Below are 16,478 nucleotides of genomic sequence, written 5' to 3'. Positions count from 1 at the left end.
TGAGTTCAAAGAGCACTTATTGAAAAATTCTACCGACCCTATCTGCTTTTATCTTCTAGTCAAGCTGTTTTGGCCACAGTAGTAAGAAAAAGGGATTGGGGGTGGGGATTTTTTGGAGAGTGTCTTTATGCTTGTCTCCACAGTTTTTGTTAGTGTAGCATAAAATTGGTGAAAGTAAGAAAAGGCCTGTTTCAATTTAAGTTAAGTTAAAAGAGATTTCACAAAGATATTGTTTGAAAAAAAATCATGAGTATTTCTATTCAATAAAAGGCTTGATGTGTGTTTGGTGGTGTTATTTACATTTATCAAAGTCATTAGTATGATTATACAATTATAATCATCCAGAGTGATGATAAAATGTAGATGGCATTTTTGGCATATATAGCCCAGATTTACAATAGAGGCAACATAAGAAATTTGAAGGCTTCATAAATGTTGACAATGTGTCGTAGTTTTTCACAATTAACTGTGGCTTTCCGAAGACAAAGTCTTTAAACACAACTAATAGCCGATGATTTTGGCGACCCTTAGGTGGTGGCTTCCTGATAAATCTAAGACTTTAAACATCTCCTTTGTTTGTTTTGTACATAAATCCCCATTGGTAGGGTCCCTATCCTCACCTGGTTAGTGTGTGCCTCGCCGCAATGTATTTTATTATGCTATATTTTAAGGAGGGGATTTTATTTCCTTACTGTTCACTGGATTATACTGTTCGTTTACCGCTATTAGCATGAGTTAGGCTTCTTTTCACTATTAACATTGTTGAATCTTGAGACCTGTTAATAATTTTTGACTTCTTATAGCAACCTTTGTCGTTACCACTCAAGTGCTTTAGGTGTTTAGTCTCCTCTGTTAGCTTTTTTTAAGCTCCAGTTAGCTTTTCTGTATGTCCCTAAGACTCTGTGCGTCATCCACCAGTGGCTAATGAGACACATTCATTAGTATACAATCTGTGTGGGCTTTGGCTAAGTGCAGTACTTTTTTCTTTTTTTTTCTTTTTTTCTCTCGTTGACTTTGGCCCGTGCTCTCCAGAGGAATATTCATTTGATGTCTAGCCAAAAGTAAAACTCAGCATGACTTGCAGAAAGACTTTAGGTCGACTTTCCGAAAAATGTGAAAGATTTTCGGAGGGGACCCGTCCGTTTTTCGTCCAAGCATGTATTTATTGTGTTATTTTATATTTCATAAGTCATGTGTGGTGCATTTCTACAACAGCATTCTGTAAATCAAAATTCACCTGTGGCTTTTCCTCAGTGCTGGACAAGCCTGAGATGGCAGGCGTTCCGCTGGCCTTGGAGAACCGAAACTGCGTGCTGATCCGTCGAGACTTGGTGGCATTACCAGCTAGTCTCATCAGTCAGATCGGCTATCGGTGTCATCCTAAGCTCTACACTGAGGGAGACCCTGGGGAGAAGCTGGAGCTGGTTGCTGGTAGGCAGAGTGGCACACATGTCCAGTGTTGGATGCATTACTAAAAAAAGTACTTAGTTTCTATTTCATTCATTTACAAAGTAATTCATTCCCCCCAGATTACTGACACTCGATGGTAATGCGATAGTCTTAAAGTAACTATCCAGTTTCAAATTACCTTATAAACACGCATTGAAGTCGACCCACTAAACTCCTTAAAAATAACCACATGATAAAACACAAGAAAACATGTGCAGTAATTCCTTGCTGTATCACGGTTTAGCTACTTAGGAAATTTTCATTGTGCATTGTGTTCTGCATTCTGACTGGCTAACAGTTGCCCCGCCCCCTCTCTGCCTGATTTTGCCTTTGGGTCAATGATGTTGCAGTCTGAGTTTATAAACGTAGTAAAACAGCTTGACAAATCTGCATTATTTATGCACAATTTTTCAATTTCAAGTTTCTCGCAAAGCCATCATGTAATCAAAACATTCTTACTGTCAAAAGACAGACTTCGAGCTCGCTAAGCTTGCTCCAGAGCCGCATGCAGCTCTTTTGCACTCCCTAGTGGCTCTTTGGCACTTTTTCAAAAATGTTTATAATGGAAATATGTTTTCAATCCCTGCGAAAAACAAGGGAATACTGTCCACAAACCTATGAAAGTGGTGAACCATTCATATTTATTGGCTTGTGCAATCTTAAGAGCTTGCAAACAAACACTTATCCAAGACCCTCTTCAGTGATGCCCAAACCCGACCCTCGAGAGCCGCATGAGTTTCTTTGCTCCAATACAGATGATTCCAATCACCTGGATAATTGTCAAGCTCCCACACAGCTTGCTAATGAACTGAAAATCTGCATCACCTAAGCTGGAGAAGAGAAACATCCAAAACATGCAGTACATGTGGCTCTCGAGGACCTGATTGGTCATACCTTATATCTATTTTGTCTGTCTTCAAACCGAAGATATCCATCTCCATTTCCTGAAACTGACCAAGGCCTTTTCTTGTTATCTCCAGGCATTGTGTATTTCCAAACTAATTTTACAAATGAAACAAAGAAAAGTCCTCACTTTTACCCTAAATTCTGTGTTTACCTTTGCCTCATTAATAAAGGTGTTCCTATAAAGCCACGCTCCCTCCCGATGCGCCCCCTGCCATTCGCTACTGGTGACACACATCCAAATATATAAACTGACCCCTGATTTCAGTATTTTATTATATACTTTTACATACGTTGTAGATTCGAGTCTATTCAGCAGGAAGAATATCAGAATATTAGTGGGGAAAAATTCAATATCCTCATCTTCTGTGCTTGACTGTATTCAGTTGTACTTGTAGGTAAATGTAAACATGCCCACCCTTCTCAAGCTTTCGAGTCACTGGCGGATTGAATGACTAAAGCAGGAATAATTAACAATCAGAGGATGTTATTTGTGATCTGCTTATAAGTAGTTGAATAAGGCACCATGTAGTTACGCCAGTTGAGTTACAAAATGTCATAAATAACGCATTACAATACTAGCTACCTTCGTACCGCAATAGTCCCAACATTTCGCATGTGCATGCTAATATTCCTGACGTGCTGTCAGTTGCTAGTGCAAGGCAATGTTAGCTATTGTGCGCAGTCTGCATCGTTATTCACTGCTCTGAGTACTCAAATGACTTTTCTCCTAAATCAATGCTGTCACTGAAATGTTAGTGCTGAAATGTTTCTATAGCAACAACCAGGGCTAAAGACTCAAATAAAATCTGCACAGAGACATATATTTTAACTCGTTTTCACTGAGTGGCAGATCACTTAAATGCTATCCTTAAAGGGCCTGATCTAACTTACAAATGTAACTAAATGTAATTGGTATTTAAATAAATGTAACTGTGCCTTCATGTAATGTAACTCTGAATTTATTAAACATACAAGTCACAATTCGAGACAAGATGTCTTTTGAACAGACATTTTGTTCAACATGCAAGAGAAAATCCAAGTCCTGAGAATTTCCAGACATTACCTCTAGGGATTGGGGCTTTTAAGTCATTTTGTGTACTCTTTAACGTGTTTTAAATGTTAAGGAAGATGTCGATTTTAGCTATTTAGGGTTAACTTAGATGTTTTTGGGAGCCTAGAAGCAAATTCATTGGTTGTCAGTTATTTTGTATTAAGAAAATGTGCTTGTGATATGTGCAATTACAGATACAAGCACAATCCTGGAACAAATTACCAACAAAATAGAAATTACCTCATTTCTAGGATTATTTACTCCTCAATTCCACATATCAGTACAAACAGACTGTAGGGGCGCTGAGCCGTCATTTCGTGGATATTAAAGTCGATAGGCATAATGGGAAATGTAATTTTTGGGTAAAAGCACTCTTTTGACCCATTTATTTTCAGACCCTTAAACATTTTTAGCTCTCGCCACATAAATGATCTGATGTGCCCCATTTCGCCCGCGCCATAAGATTGTCACATGTGTCTTGACCTCTAAAACTCTTAAGCTTCAAAATGGCAGTGATATCAATTTCTGGCCCATATAGTTGTGTCGCTTCCACGGATAGTAATTTTTGTCCTAACATGAAATTCTCTTGACTTACATCATAAATAAGCATGACCATTAACAATTTCCAAAGTGATTTGACTGAGACAAAAAAATGGAGCATTTTGTTTTCGCTGACATTTTGTTTCCTTTGTGATAAACCTCCATGTAATTGTATTGTCAATTAAATGGGACCAGGATAAATAATTACAGTAAACCGCAAACCTTAGCGGACAAAATCTTCACAACAACACCACAGAAACTCCCATAAACTTGGAAATTGGAAATTAGTTGCCTTTCACGGTGCTTAACCTTTAATGTCGTAGTTTGGAAACACCACAAAATTTGCCTTTACTGTGACGACTAAAAATTGTAATTTGAGCTTGTAGCATTAAGCTTTCATGTGTTTATGTTTTCATTTTGTTGTGGGTAAGATAACACACAGTGAATTCAAAGTATCGAAAAATATGTGTTACCAAACGTCTATATTCAATGCAAACACTCTATATTAGAACTTATTTGACAGCCAGGTTGTTATAAAACTTGTTTAACTGAATAAGTATTTCGTCTTCGTCTTGTCAAACTGCATGTGATAATCAGAGGTGGGACAAAACTTTCGATAAATTTGGCATTTCCCATTGTTGAGTAAATTGCTTTAAATTATATTTATTTAATTAAGAATCGAATTCGGTGGTTACTGATTCAGCCAGCAGGTAGAGCTAACTTTTTCCCACCCGAATTATTCCGACATAGCCTTATATTGTCTCTAGCATTTATAATAAAGGAAGCAATACAAACATATTTTAATTTTAGCTTTAGATGATCACATTTTCAGTTCATTGATATGGTTAATGATTGATCAGCCTAGAAGGAAAATAGTAGACACACACAAATAAATAATGCACGTGTTTGATGCTAACTAATGACATTTATTTACCTGACAAGGAAAAATTAAAAGCCATAAAAGAAAAAAAAGGACATTGTTGACACACGCCCTCGCAGTCTTCGAAAACGGGGAAAGAAATTCGATAGCAATAATGAAATCATTGATCTGTAAACCCGCGGTTATGATAATCAACTTTTTTAAAGGAACAGGAATTATTTTCATTACCTGTTAGTAGTGAAATATTATTTGATCCTGCACCAAAATTGCTTCAAAATACAGCTGGCATAAACTAAAATACGTTTGTCGAGTCATTAGTTTTTGTTGATGGTTACATTTGTAAAAGCGATATTTTTTTATTTATTTTTTAAAGGCAGTAGGTGTTTTTAAGGGGCAAAAACTATAGTTTAACACGTAAAGCAGTGGGATCGGCAGGTATGAAGTTGTTAATTGACTGATTTATTTTTGCACCTCAAATTCCCACCTTTCTTCCCCGCTCCAGGTACACAGGTGTTCATGACACGAGGTCAACTGATGAACTGTCATCTTTGCGCCGGAATCAAACACAAGGTTTTGCTGCGTCGTCTGCTTGCAACGTTCTTTGATCGGTAAGTGATGGCTTCTTTTGTGCCTTGTAAAAACCACATGAATGCACACATTAAGCACTTTCCCTCTCCATCTGTGTGCACATTGTGCAATGCATTTGTGCTGTCGTATGTTTTGACTCTGCCTCGCTGTGGCCACTGCGGTACATTGCAGAAACACTCTAGCAAACAGCTGCGGGACTGGTATCCGCTCCTCCACCAGTGACCCAAGCAGGAAACCTTTGGACAGCAGGGTCCTCAATGCTGTCAAACGTGAGTCTTTGTAACAATAATAAACATTTTGCAGCCATATAGGTCAATTTAGAATTTGTTTTTTTTCTTCTCAATGCCACTTTGCAAAACCATACAGTGTTGATATTTAATAAATGTAACACGACTTGGTGCCGCGATCAGAAGTCAAGATCAAAAGTAACATCTAAATTATTGGTTGATAAAGTTTGATAATTATTTAATATTCCTCCAGATTTTTCTACCTCACTTCTTGCTGTGTGGAATTTTCCCGATTGAGTTTTTCAAATGAAATGAAATGAAATGAAATGAAATGATCTGCATTTATACAGCGCTTTTCAAGTCAAAGACTTCCCAAAGCGCTTTACATTGTGCTTCACATTTCCCAATAGCGGCTGTGATCTGTGCAGCCATGTAAGGCGCTAACCTGCTTATTGGGGGTAATTAGGGGTTCAATGTCTTACCCAAGGACACTTCGACATGTAACACGGACAAGCCGGGATTCGAACTGGGATCCCTTAATCCTAAAACGATCGCTCTACCTCCTGAGCTACTGCCGCCCCCAAACTAAAAGAATATATTAAAAATTAGATGTAAACTGGACAAAATTAGTTATTCAGTCATTACTTGATGTAGTATATCAATCTTTTCACGGGAAAAAAAAAACCTGATATGCAGTGTTGCCGTAGATAATCCGTGTCCTGTGGCGTGTTCAATCCAATATCAGGGATTCCCACTGTGTATTTGGATGAAAAAAAAAACAGCTGAAGAGAGCAGTTTAGTTGATGGGCCTAATTACAAAGACACAAAAAAAGAAATAAACATAATATTCTGGGCTTGTGAACAGAACAACGTCCTCCCATATCAAGCATCGACAAAATCGCTGCACATTGCTTTTATGGGAAATGGGCGTGGTATAACAAAAACGAAACGTAGCTAAAAACCCAAGAGTCAAAGATTCAAAACAAACCTTTATCAAGACTAGTTATAACTGGACTTTGCAGGTGGTATGATAAGATTAGGGCAGACTAATCAGAACCAATATAACCACTGAAAGACTGCATACAGTGAAAAGTCAAGTGAACACAAGCGGTAAATACTCAAATTCAAATATGTGGATAAGCATAAGGTGCATTAAATACAAAAAATGAATGTGATGATAAAATTAATGATGTGATTTAATAATGACACTGTCCCCTGCCCACTCCCCGATGATTGCTGGGATGGGCTCCGGCACCCCCGCGACCCTAATGAGGATGAGCGGTGCAGCTGATGAGATGAGACTAATATAGTTAGAAAACACAATAGTGACTCCATATTCAGTGACACATTTGAATAATCTAACATGCAGTATGGTGCTGCTTTTGATAATGATAGAGCAATATGATACTCATGTCATTGCTCCTTTGCTTCTTGCAGTCTATTGTCAAAACTTCAACCCTAACTTCAAGGAGAGTGAAATGAATGTGATTGCTGCTGACATGTGCACCAACGCTCGGCGCGTTCGCAAGCGCTGGCTGCCCAAAATCAAGTCCATGCTTCCCGATGGCATGGAGGTATACCGCGCCGGCATGGCCATGGCCGCTCCTGCCCCGGTGCCTGTGAGCCTGAACCTGGGCCTGGGCACCAACCCGCAACATGTGGCACTCCCCTTCGAGGCCGACTTTAAGAGCTTCGAGCAGAGGCTGTACCCCGAGCGCAAGGACCCCATGAGGACTCAAACGGCGCAGGCGGAGGGTAGTCCCGGTTCGGGGGCCGCCGCATCCTCTGAAACGGAGGGTGGGGGAGCGCCCGAGGAACAGGAAGAAGACAAAGAGGACGCCGGATTGGACACTGACGCTAACTTGCTCTCCAATGGCCCCAAAGCGTCCAATTGCAGCGAAACGCCAGCGGAGCAGGAAACTTTCGGACCAGGTCTGAGAGTTAACGGACAGTGAATGTCTTCTGGCAACGTGTAAAATTCTACTTACCGTATTTTCCGCACTGTAGGACGCACTAGATTATATAATGACTAAAAAGTGAGATAAGAACTGTGTCATCTGTATCCCGAATTGTCTAGTTCAGGGGTCTCCAACCAGGATGCCCCCTAAAGACCGCTAAGGTGCACGCGGGTCTGTTCTGAAAATGGCACACCAATGCTGGTTCATCGTGTTTTTCTAGTAAAATGATTTTGTGGGGCGGTTTACTGAGTTTATTTAACACTACACTTAATTGACCTAGAAATAACACAGTAACCAAACTTGATTCCCTTTTTTATTTTAGAAATGAATACTAAACTGGGTGCCCTCTGCGCTAATTAGTCACAAACAGTGGTACTCTGCTTGAAAAATGTTGGAGACCCCTCGTCTAGCGGATAGGATACAGCACTTTCCGATCCGGGTTCTATTCCTGTTGCATCTTATGTTATGCAATTGTGAACAACCGTCCATGGCCTCGTGGTTAGAATTTGGTGCTCTTACCATTACTATCCCGTTCGATCCTTTTTTACACCATTGTTATGCAGATGTGGTCAGTGTTAAATTTTTCGACTGATCAATAATTGCACAAATTCGGTAACACATTTCCAATTCTGTCCGCATATAAGGCGGACCGTATTATAAGGCACATGTTTACATTTCTGACCGATATAGGTTTTTGGGGTGTGCCTTATAGTCCGGAAAATACGGTAACCTTTTGCTTGTTCTCCTCCCCAGTCGTCTTTCTTCTTCTGTGCTTCTTCGGCAAAAAAAGCTTGTGATCAAACGTCAGGGGAATTCGCCACACAGAGGCATCTTTGTTCAGCCGTCCCATTGTTGACTTTCTAAAGCGCTCCAAGCAGACGCAGGCATCAAGATGTTGCACCTTCCCGTGACTTTCAACTATTCCTCAGAATATCACCTTGACAAATAATAATGTGATCGGCATACTAAAGCGCCTCACTTGCTAGGGACGGTTTAGATAATAAACCAAGACACATTTCGGAGATAGTCTTTTTTTTTATCTAACTATGATGATTTATTCACTCTGACCATTGAGTATATGAAACTACTCAAAATTGTTTTTTTTATATTTTATTTCCAATTACTTAAAGAGCACCTTACAAACGAAGCCCTCGAGCTGATTAATTATATTATTATATTTTTTTCCAGCCTAATACTCTTAACATTCATCAATCTTTTAATGATGATATTTAAAAAATAGTTTTGTGCAGGTTAGGGTGTTAGGCTGGAAAAAACCTTTACTCAACTCATACTAACTTATTAGTTTATCCTGTTTGTGAAAAAAAGTGCTCTTCATTTACACGTGAAGACACCTTCAGCGGTTATCAAAATATTTGCTTTCAAACAACAATCGTAAAAAAACAAATAGACCAATAACTGGTTTTATTTTCTTGTACACATCAGCGGCCCTTACTCAATTTTGATTAGGTTAAAAATCGACACTTTGGGGCACAAATGATAACTCTCCAATTTCTATCATGTTATTAAACTGTAAAATGTATTTGATGCAGTTTTCCCTCGAAATACTTGCTAGCCAAGTAGGTTAGGGACATGAAAGATTAGAGTGGATTTTACCATGGGCTAAAGGTCAACAGGAAATCGGATGCGTCACTTGGTGGGATAGCAAGAAAAAAAAAATAAGATTTAGCTGAAATACAAGGTTGTAAACGGAATGAGAGTTTTCACAACAGCCTACCTGGCTTATGAAGCATTGAGGGAAACACTGTTCCATAAGGTAACATGACCACAATTGGAAATGAGTACGGTAAACGGTAAAGTTGTAGTTTAAAGTTTGTGTGTTCTAGCCGATGTAACGATGCCTTCGTCTGCTTTTGGATATCGCTTCCAGACCACATGTACACACACTGAATACAAACAATATAAATGCTCGACAACGCAACAAAAAAAAATATTATATCTACGCACTGCAGCAAAGCTTTTGTAGTACAATAATCTTGTCTTGGGATTTAAAAAACAAGAAGCCGCACTTAATGTTACATTGCATGCACGAGTACCAAGGACGGATGATTAACAACCGATCGTCAGACAACTGCAAGTTTCAAATGACGATTCCCGATTCGCGTTTTTAATCGTATTTTCCTACGAGCTCTTACCTCGGCGCGCTCTTTGTTGTCGCTTGGGTGTGACCCAGAAGTGACTTGTGTTTGACACAATTTACAGCGCTCGCTGCCGCACCTTCCTCACAGGTTGCGGGGTGATTTTCTAAGCTAAGCTTTTTGGTCCCTCACATCCACGTGGTCCTTGCTCCATCCTGTTTTGTTGTTAGGGGTGGATAAATTATTTGCGAAACATGGCTAGCTTACTGCATTTGCACTCTATAAGACTAGTGGGAGAAATGTGACTGAATCTGAGACTGAAAACGCCCGGCGCAAATTGATGGTTTTTAAAGGACAATATGAAATAATGAGTTATTATTTATCTCAAACATTTGTTTTTCTTTTTCAGCCCCCATTATTTATTCATGTCCCGATTTTTTGTGAAATTATCATTTATTCCTTCACAAAATATTAACAAAGAAAACAGTGGTTGCCAACCTATTCTGTGCCACGGACCAGTTTAATGTTTGAACATATAACCACGGTCCGGCCCACTAATGACATTAGTAAAGACAACGATAATAATTTAAGAAAATGCCTAGATTCACTGTGTTAACACTAGCCCACTGCGTCCTGCAGCTCAGTAGCCTAGATGGTAAGGCGCCCGCTTTGAGACTGGGAGGTCGGTGGTTCGCGCCCCGGCCGAGTCATTCCTAAGACTTAAAAAGTGGTCGGCGGCGCCCTCTGTTGGCAGCCGCAGCCATCGGCTCGCTACAACGGGTCAGGTGCAATCGACATTTCGTTCTGTGTACATTGTTACACAGAATGACAATACAAGGAAATTATTATTATTATTATTATGACATGGGGGAAGGTATTACATTTCATCATCACTTTTTTACTCACGGTACCACGTTGTCATGCGTTTTTCTATCTCAGTGGCGCACGTGATTGGCCAATTGTTGTACAGCATTGATTTGGCTGAACTCATTCCCATAATGCTCAATTTTGGGTGCCACTTTATCCATACTATTACACTGCATGCACAAGTACCAAGGATGGATGATAAACATGATTGGTGAGTTATTGTACAACATTGTTTTGGCTTAACTAATTGCCATAACGCTGCATTACAATGCCATGTTGTACAACACTGTAATAAAAAAGGCGAGACGATGTGGTAGTGTGAGTAAAAAACCTAATGCCTTCTCCTATGTCATCAATAGCACTCTTACGGCCAAAATTTCCTGTTGCATGCAATGTTGAGCAGAAGTGGCAGGCGCCATTTGCGACTGATCAATCATTGCTCAAATACAGTAATATACCGCGAGAAACCTCACAATTTTTGAGGTTTATTTAAGTAGTAAAAATTGCATACATGAATATATATATATATATATATATATATATATATATATATATATAATATGTGTGTGTGTGTGTTATAAGCAAGGAGCAGGAGCATTTTTTTCTTTATATGCAGTCTGGTACCAAACAGCCTAGTGCTGGTCCGCGGACCAGTGGTTGCCGAACACTGTTTCAAAATAAAATAAACTGATGTTTCTCCCCCAGTACAAATATATTCTAATGCCCCGGTTATATTTGGAATGTGTGTTTACTCTAAAACAATGTGCCATTTGAAAGGTTATTTGGAGGCGAGCTTTAAGATGGTCCTGCACAAAGGGTACAGAGTTGTAATTGCACTATTGGTAATGATGTACATAATGTTTACAGTGTCTTTTTAGTTTATTTTTGTTTTCAATTCACTTATATTAGGGCTAGTAAAGACAAGAATAGCTGATAGGCTCAAATGAATGTAAACGTTAGCCCACCCCCGTTGTAGAAAACGTCCCTTAACTGTCTTCCATTAGAGGTAAATCCTTAGACTCGACAAATTACAATATCATTAAGAATGTTATTTATTTCGAGATTGACTTCAAAAAGTCAATTACAATAGGTATACTTCAAAAGCAAAATATATATTTTGTTAAATTTCCAAATATGTATTAATTGATTTTCTGAAAAAAAGGTCTAGCTATGTGTGTGTTTTCTTTTTAAATCTCTGACATTCAAATTTTGGATTTAACTATGAAAAATGATATAACTCTCCTACCGTAGTGTTATTTTGGTGTATTTTCTCAAATTACGACCTTCACTCTAATTGGTCTAATTCAGCCACCCTGTCAATATAAAAACCGTCTAAAACAAACTTAAAAAAAAAAAATCAGTATCCTCTTCATTTCACTTTAGTTTTCATTCATTCATTTTCATTGAGATACCATAAAATTGCCGTGTGACTGATGACCAAGTATTTATAAGCCATTTTACACAGAACCCAGCAAAAGTGGGTGACTGCGCCGTTTGTGTTATCTCGAAAAAAAACCTTGCAAACATAATACAACCCATACAGCAGAATCAAATGCAGTTTTATTAGCTAGTGCTTGTGTTTATCCGACATAGTTAACCCTCCCGTTCTGTGTTGGTGCTGTTTTTATAGAATGGTGACAATTGACAGCTTTTTTGTCAGCGTTAAGACTACCTTTCAGGCGGAAAATTGTTGGATCCGTTTCATCCCCTACTGTATCGTTAAATTCATCGAGGTAGTCAAAACACAACTTCTACTTCTGGCAATTTTTGGTGCCGTTACCACTACCTCTGGAGGTGATGGTTGTCATCCACACCCAAAACACAGAATAAACGGACAAAGGGGCTTGAGCTAGTTGCACTCCCATCCCACTGAGGCTTTACTACCTCAGAAACCCAAAAAAACGTTTTTTTTGTCGCCTCATTCTGTGTCAGTTTCCTTTATGCTAAAGAATGAATTTGGAAAAGGGTATATTTGGGATGGTCTTGGTTGTTATGTTCAGGTGAAATAGTGCTTCACAGACAGGTGGAACTGGGAATGTGCCTGTTACACACCTGTCAACTTCAGACAATTGCCCCTTTATTAATGATTGCAATTTCCCTTATTAAGCGCAAATAAACCTTAAAAACACAATGTGGCACCTATTTACTTAGAGCAAGAAATACTATATAGCAGCGTTGTCAAACTCAGTTTGGCCCTGGGGCTGGATCCAGACTTTCTTATATGAGGCGGGCCGCATCAGTAAAAGAATGTAAACTCCAAATATTTAGCTTTGTATTTCAGTATTATGCTTAAACATGCAGCCTACATTAGTAACCTACCCTACATATTACAATCATGGGTGACAAGGGATATTTCTAAACTCGACACATTTATTTGCAAACATTGGGGGGGAAGTATTTTACGCATTAATTATGTGACTGTTTTATTTGAACAGTCTAGTGAATGCAGTTTTATACCTGAACCAACTCACCACGCGATACAAACTCAACACTGCCCTCTAGTGGCCGGAGAAAAGATTTGGTTTGCATTTTTAAAAAACAAAACAAAGAACAACTTTTGATAGAAATGCCTCACAGGCCCGGTTGTTTTGTTTTTTTATATACCTAAAAATGTATGGTGGGCCAGATTGAATCATCCAATGGGCTGGATCTGGCCCGCGGGCCTACGCTTGACATGCCTGACCTGGACAATTCTGATTAGAAATCGGCAAGAAAAAAATCGTCTAAATGAAAAAATGAGTTAAAAAAAAAAGATCCCGTTCAAAAATGGTTTAACTGCACGGTTGATTGGTTGGTTGGTTGAATCCCTTACCCTCTAGGACCTTAGGGGCACCATTTCCTGTGGTGTGTCTTGGGCAAGTACAGCCTGGTGGCACCCATCTCTCTTCAGGCCAACGTATGTTTCCACGCGGTCTCGAACTGGGGACCTTTTGCGTAGTAAGCAAATGTGCCTACCACTGAACTTCAGAAACATACACAATTCAATATGATCGGAAAACGTATAAAATTCGGGAAAAACATAACTTGACAGGTATGCCGTTACTACCTCTAATGGCGGAAAATTATCAGGTCATCTTATTCTATGTGAGCGAATGATAAAATTCAGTTGCTGCTTTTTGTATGGGGACTTATAATGCAGGTCTCATTCCACCTCTATTATCAATCTGATGCTACCTCCATCATTGGAAATGTCTCAATTTAAGTTTGGTCTTCTGGTCAGTTCGTTCCATACTCAAAACAGGCAGAAGAGTTACTGTTGGCTGTGCTTTATATCTCTGCTACTACCTCTAAACGTAGAAAATATCTGGTCGTCTTTATGCTCCCCAATTCCAACATTTTTAGTGTTTTGGGGAAATTGCTCTTCTGTATAAATTGCACCAACATACATAAAATGCGGGTAAACATTTGCTACAGTAGGCAGTTTTCATTTCCTTTGTCAGCAATGAAAAAAAGAACAGAAAAATACTTCATTTTAAAATAAAAAAATGGCCGTACATCAATAAACTCTTGACCACTGAATTTTGATTTGCCTCTTAATGATTAAAATAAAAATTTTCATTTCATCTTAGTACATTTTGGGTTGATTAAAACATGTACATTCTTTTTTTTTGTGCTTTTCTTTCCATAGTTTTACTGGACAAACAAACCGAGTAAGATGATTGGATAATCTATGGAAAGGCATTAGAAATGCTACACTGTGGTAAAGGAGTAGGAAGCCGTGCCTTAGACTGTAGACTGTAACTGCGGGTGTTATTGATGTGCACCAAGACTGTATATCTGAATTAAATGCCAACCCCCTTCCCCCCTTTTTTAGGGGTTTAACTGTCTTATGAAAGCTGTAAATGTGCAGAACCTGATCTATAAAACTACTGTTTTTAAACCCAATATCATATAATGCTAATGTTTTTTAAGTGAGAAAAAAATCGATACTAATCAGATTTTGACCACAGAAGTAATTAGTCACCATCGTAAATGTGAAATAATTTTTATGTAAAATTGGTAAAAGGAAAATGCATATCTGTTTAAAAAAGTGTATATTTTAAAGACCGGTATCTTTGGGTAAATTAAAGACAATCTGGATGGAAAAAAATGCAATTTACAGGTGAAAAGCCAAACTGTTTAAATCAGTGTTTTTCAACCAATGTGCCAGGGCACACTAGTGTGCCGCAGGAACTTGCCTGATATTAAATTAGGAAAATACTAAACAATGGTGTTCTTTTCTGCAGTGATCAACCAATAAACTAACATTTATCCATATCAGTAAGTGGCAGCACATTCATGTCCCCCTTTCCGTTAGTACTAGTTATCTACTCATTAGGTAGTTGGGAATTGTATTTAATAACATATTTTTTAAGAAGCTGTTTAAGATTTGACTCCCCAACAATAATATATTAAAATTAAGCGAAATGTGCCTATTCTTGTTCAAATAAAATACCCCAAAACACTGTAAAAGGTTAAGATGTGGTGGAAAAAAAATATTCTTCTTGCAGATAAGTTTTGCTGATTGTTATTTTGCTAGTAAACAACAATAAAATGTAGTAAATACTTCAAGAAATGTATAGAAATATACTGAGATCCAGAATTACTGCAGGATTTATTAAAGGAATAACCTGTATTACCTCAAGTGACCATCATTGATAAGAAAAACGTAATCATGTCAATTTAGGCAACACTATGATTTAAGATTTTTTTTTTAAATTGAAACTAGTGCCAGGATTTAATTTCTTAATATTTTGGACAGATTTTGTGCTTCAAGATGTTTTATGAAACTAATCTGCCTTGGCTCCAAAAAGGTTGAGAAATACTCGTTTAGATAATCTTTGACGAATTGTAATTATTTCCCTTCGTATCTTAAAACCTTAGTGAAGCAAAAGCCACATATTCGTGCGTGTTTTGTAAAACTGTATCCAGACGAAAGCACTTTTTATAAAAATGACATTTCCTCACTTTTCTTGTCGCAATAGCCCGACGATGTCATGCCACACTTTATACTGACAAAGAAAACAAAAGGCCCTGGTTGTTGTTTTTTTTCCCCCAAGTGCTTATTTCCCTCTGCTTTCCCTCCGATTATTTCACACCCACTCGTTTGTTGGACGGTCATCATAAAGTGTCAAAAGAAAAAAAAAAGTATTGTTATGCAAAATGAGGGAGCGCTCGTTCCATCCAAATGCATGCCATTGAAAGTTAACCTGATGAAACCTCTCTGACCTTTTATGCACCGTGTATTAACGCTACTTTTTCAACACAAGACTGTGAAGTGTTTCTGCAGGCTGGCTTCTGTTCTGTACGTTTTCTTTTTCATTTCCTCGTCACAGCAAACACTTTGTCGGGCCTTTTTAGTGAATGTCTTTGTGTACGGCGTGAAGATAGTGCGGGGGATCGATGTCGGATGATTCCCCCCGGTGGTGCATTTGATTTTTCAGCGGACTTTTGAGGATATAAAAAAAATGCACTAAAATGTTTGAATGTTTATGTATTTGTCTTTGAACTAGCACTTTAGGGGGATTTTAAGCAGGATTTGCCAAATCTGCTATAGACGAGCGTCTTCCCTATGAGTATTGATGGTGCCGTTCAAGAAATCGTCACAGAGACTAGACAATAAAATGACATGTGACACTTTACTGTTATATTTTAAGATAAGGCGATATGAAGAAGTCAATTGTCAAAAGATATTTTTTATTAGGTAAAACGTAAATAATTCAATTACTGGTAAATTGGAAATACATGATTACAATGACATGCTGCTGCATACAGTAAACATTTATGAATAAATATGTTTTAGTGGTGAAACCAGCTTTCACAATGTTAGTTTCTGTTTTATCAAATACGATTTTTTTTTTGTTTTATGACGTATTTTTTCATGCAACCCTAATTTTTACGGTAGTTTTCATTCTATGCGCCTCATGTATGACAAAT

At 38.3% G+C, this 16,478-nt stretch overlaps 1 protein-coding gene across 2 annotated transcripts in view; it reads left to right on the top strand.

Annotated features, from left to right (window-relative positions):
* nacc2 (NACC family member 2) overlaps positions 1 to 11,072 on the top strand; it is a 68,197-nt gene extending 57,125 nt beyond the window's left edge. For both annotated transcript variants that reach the window (XM_088356102.1, XM_088356103.1), the window contains exons 4-7: positions 1,255 to 1,431; positions 5,329 to 5,434; positions 5,586 to 5,683; positions 7,079 to 11,072. In XM_088356102.1, the coding sequence (XP_088212228.1) occupies positions 1,255 to 1,431; positions 5,329 to 5,434; positions 5,586 to 5,683; positions 7,079 to 7,596 (899 nt within the window). In that variant the 3' untranslated portion in view covers positions 7,597 to 11,072. The remainder of the gene's footprint in view (positions 1 to 1,254; positions 1,432 to 5,328; positions 5,435 to 5,585; positions 5,684 to 7,078) is intronic.
* The last annotated feature ends 5,406 nt before the right edge of the window (positions 11,073 to 16,478 follow it).

This window comes from Urocampus carinirostris, chromosome 16 (assembly GCF_059441175.1).
Source record: "Urocampus carinirostris isolate Australia breed hairy pipefish chromosome 16, RoL_Ucar_1.0, whole genome shotgun sequence".
NCBI lineage: Eukaryota > Metazoa > Chordata > Actinopteri > Syngnathiformes > Syngnathidae > Urocampus > Urocampus carinirostris.
Note: the sequence above shows the minus strand (reverse complement) of the source record. Positions and strands in the feature narration are given on the sequence as shown.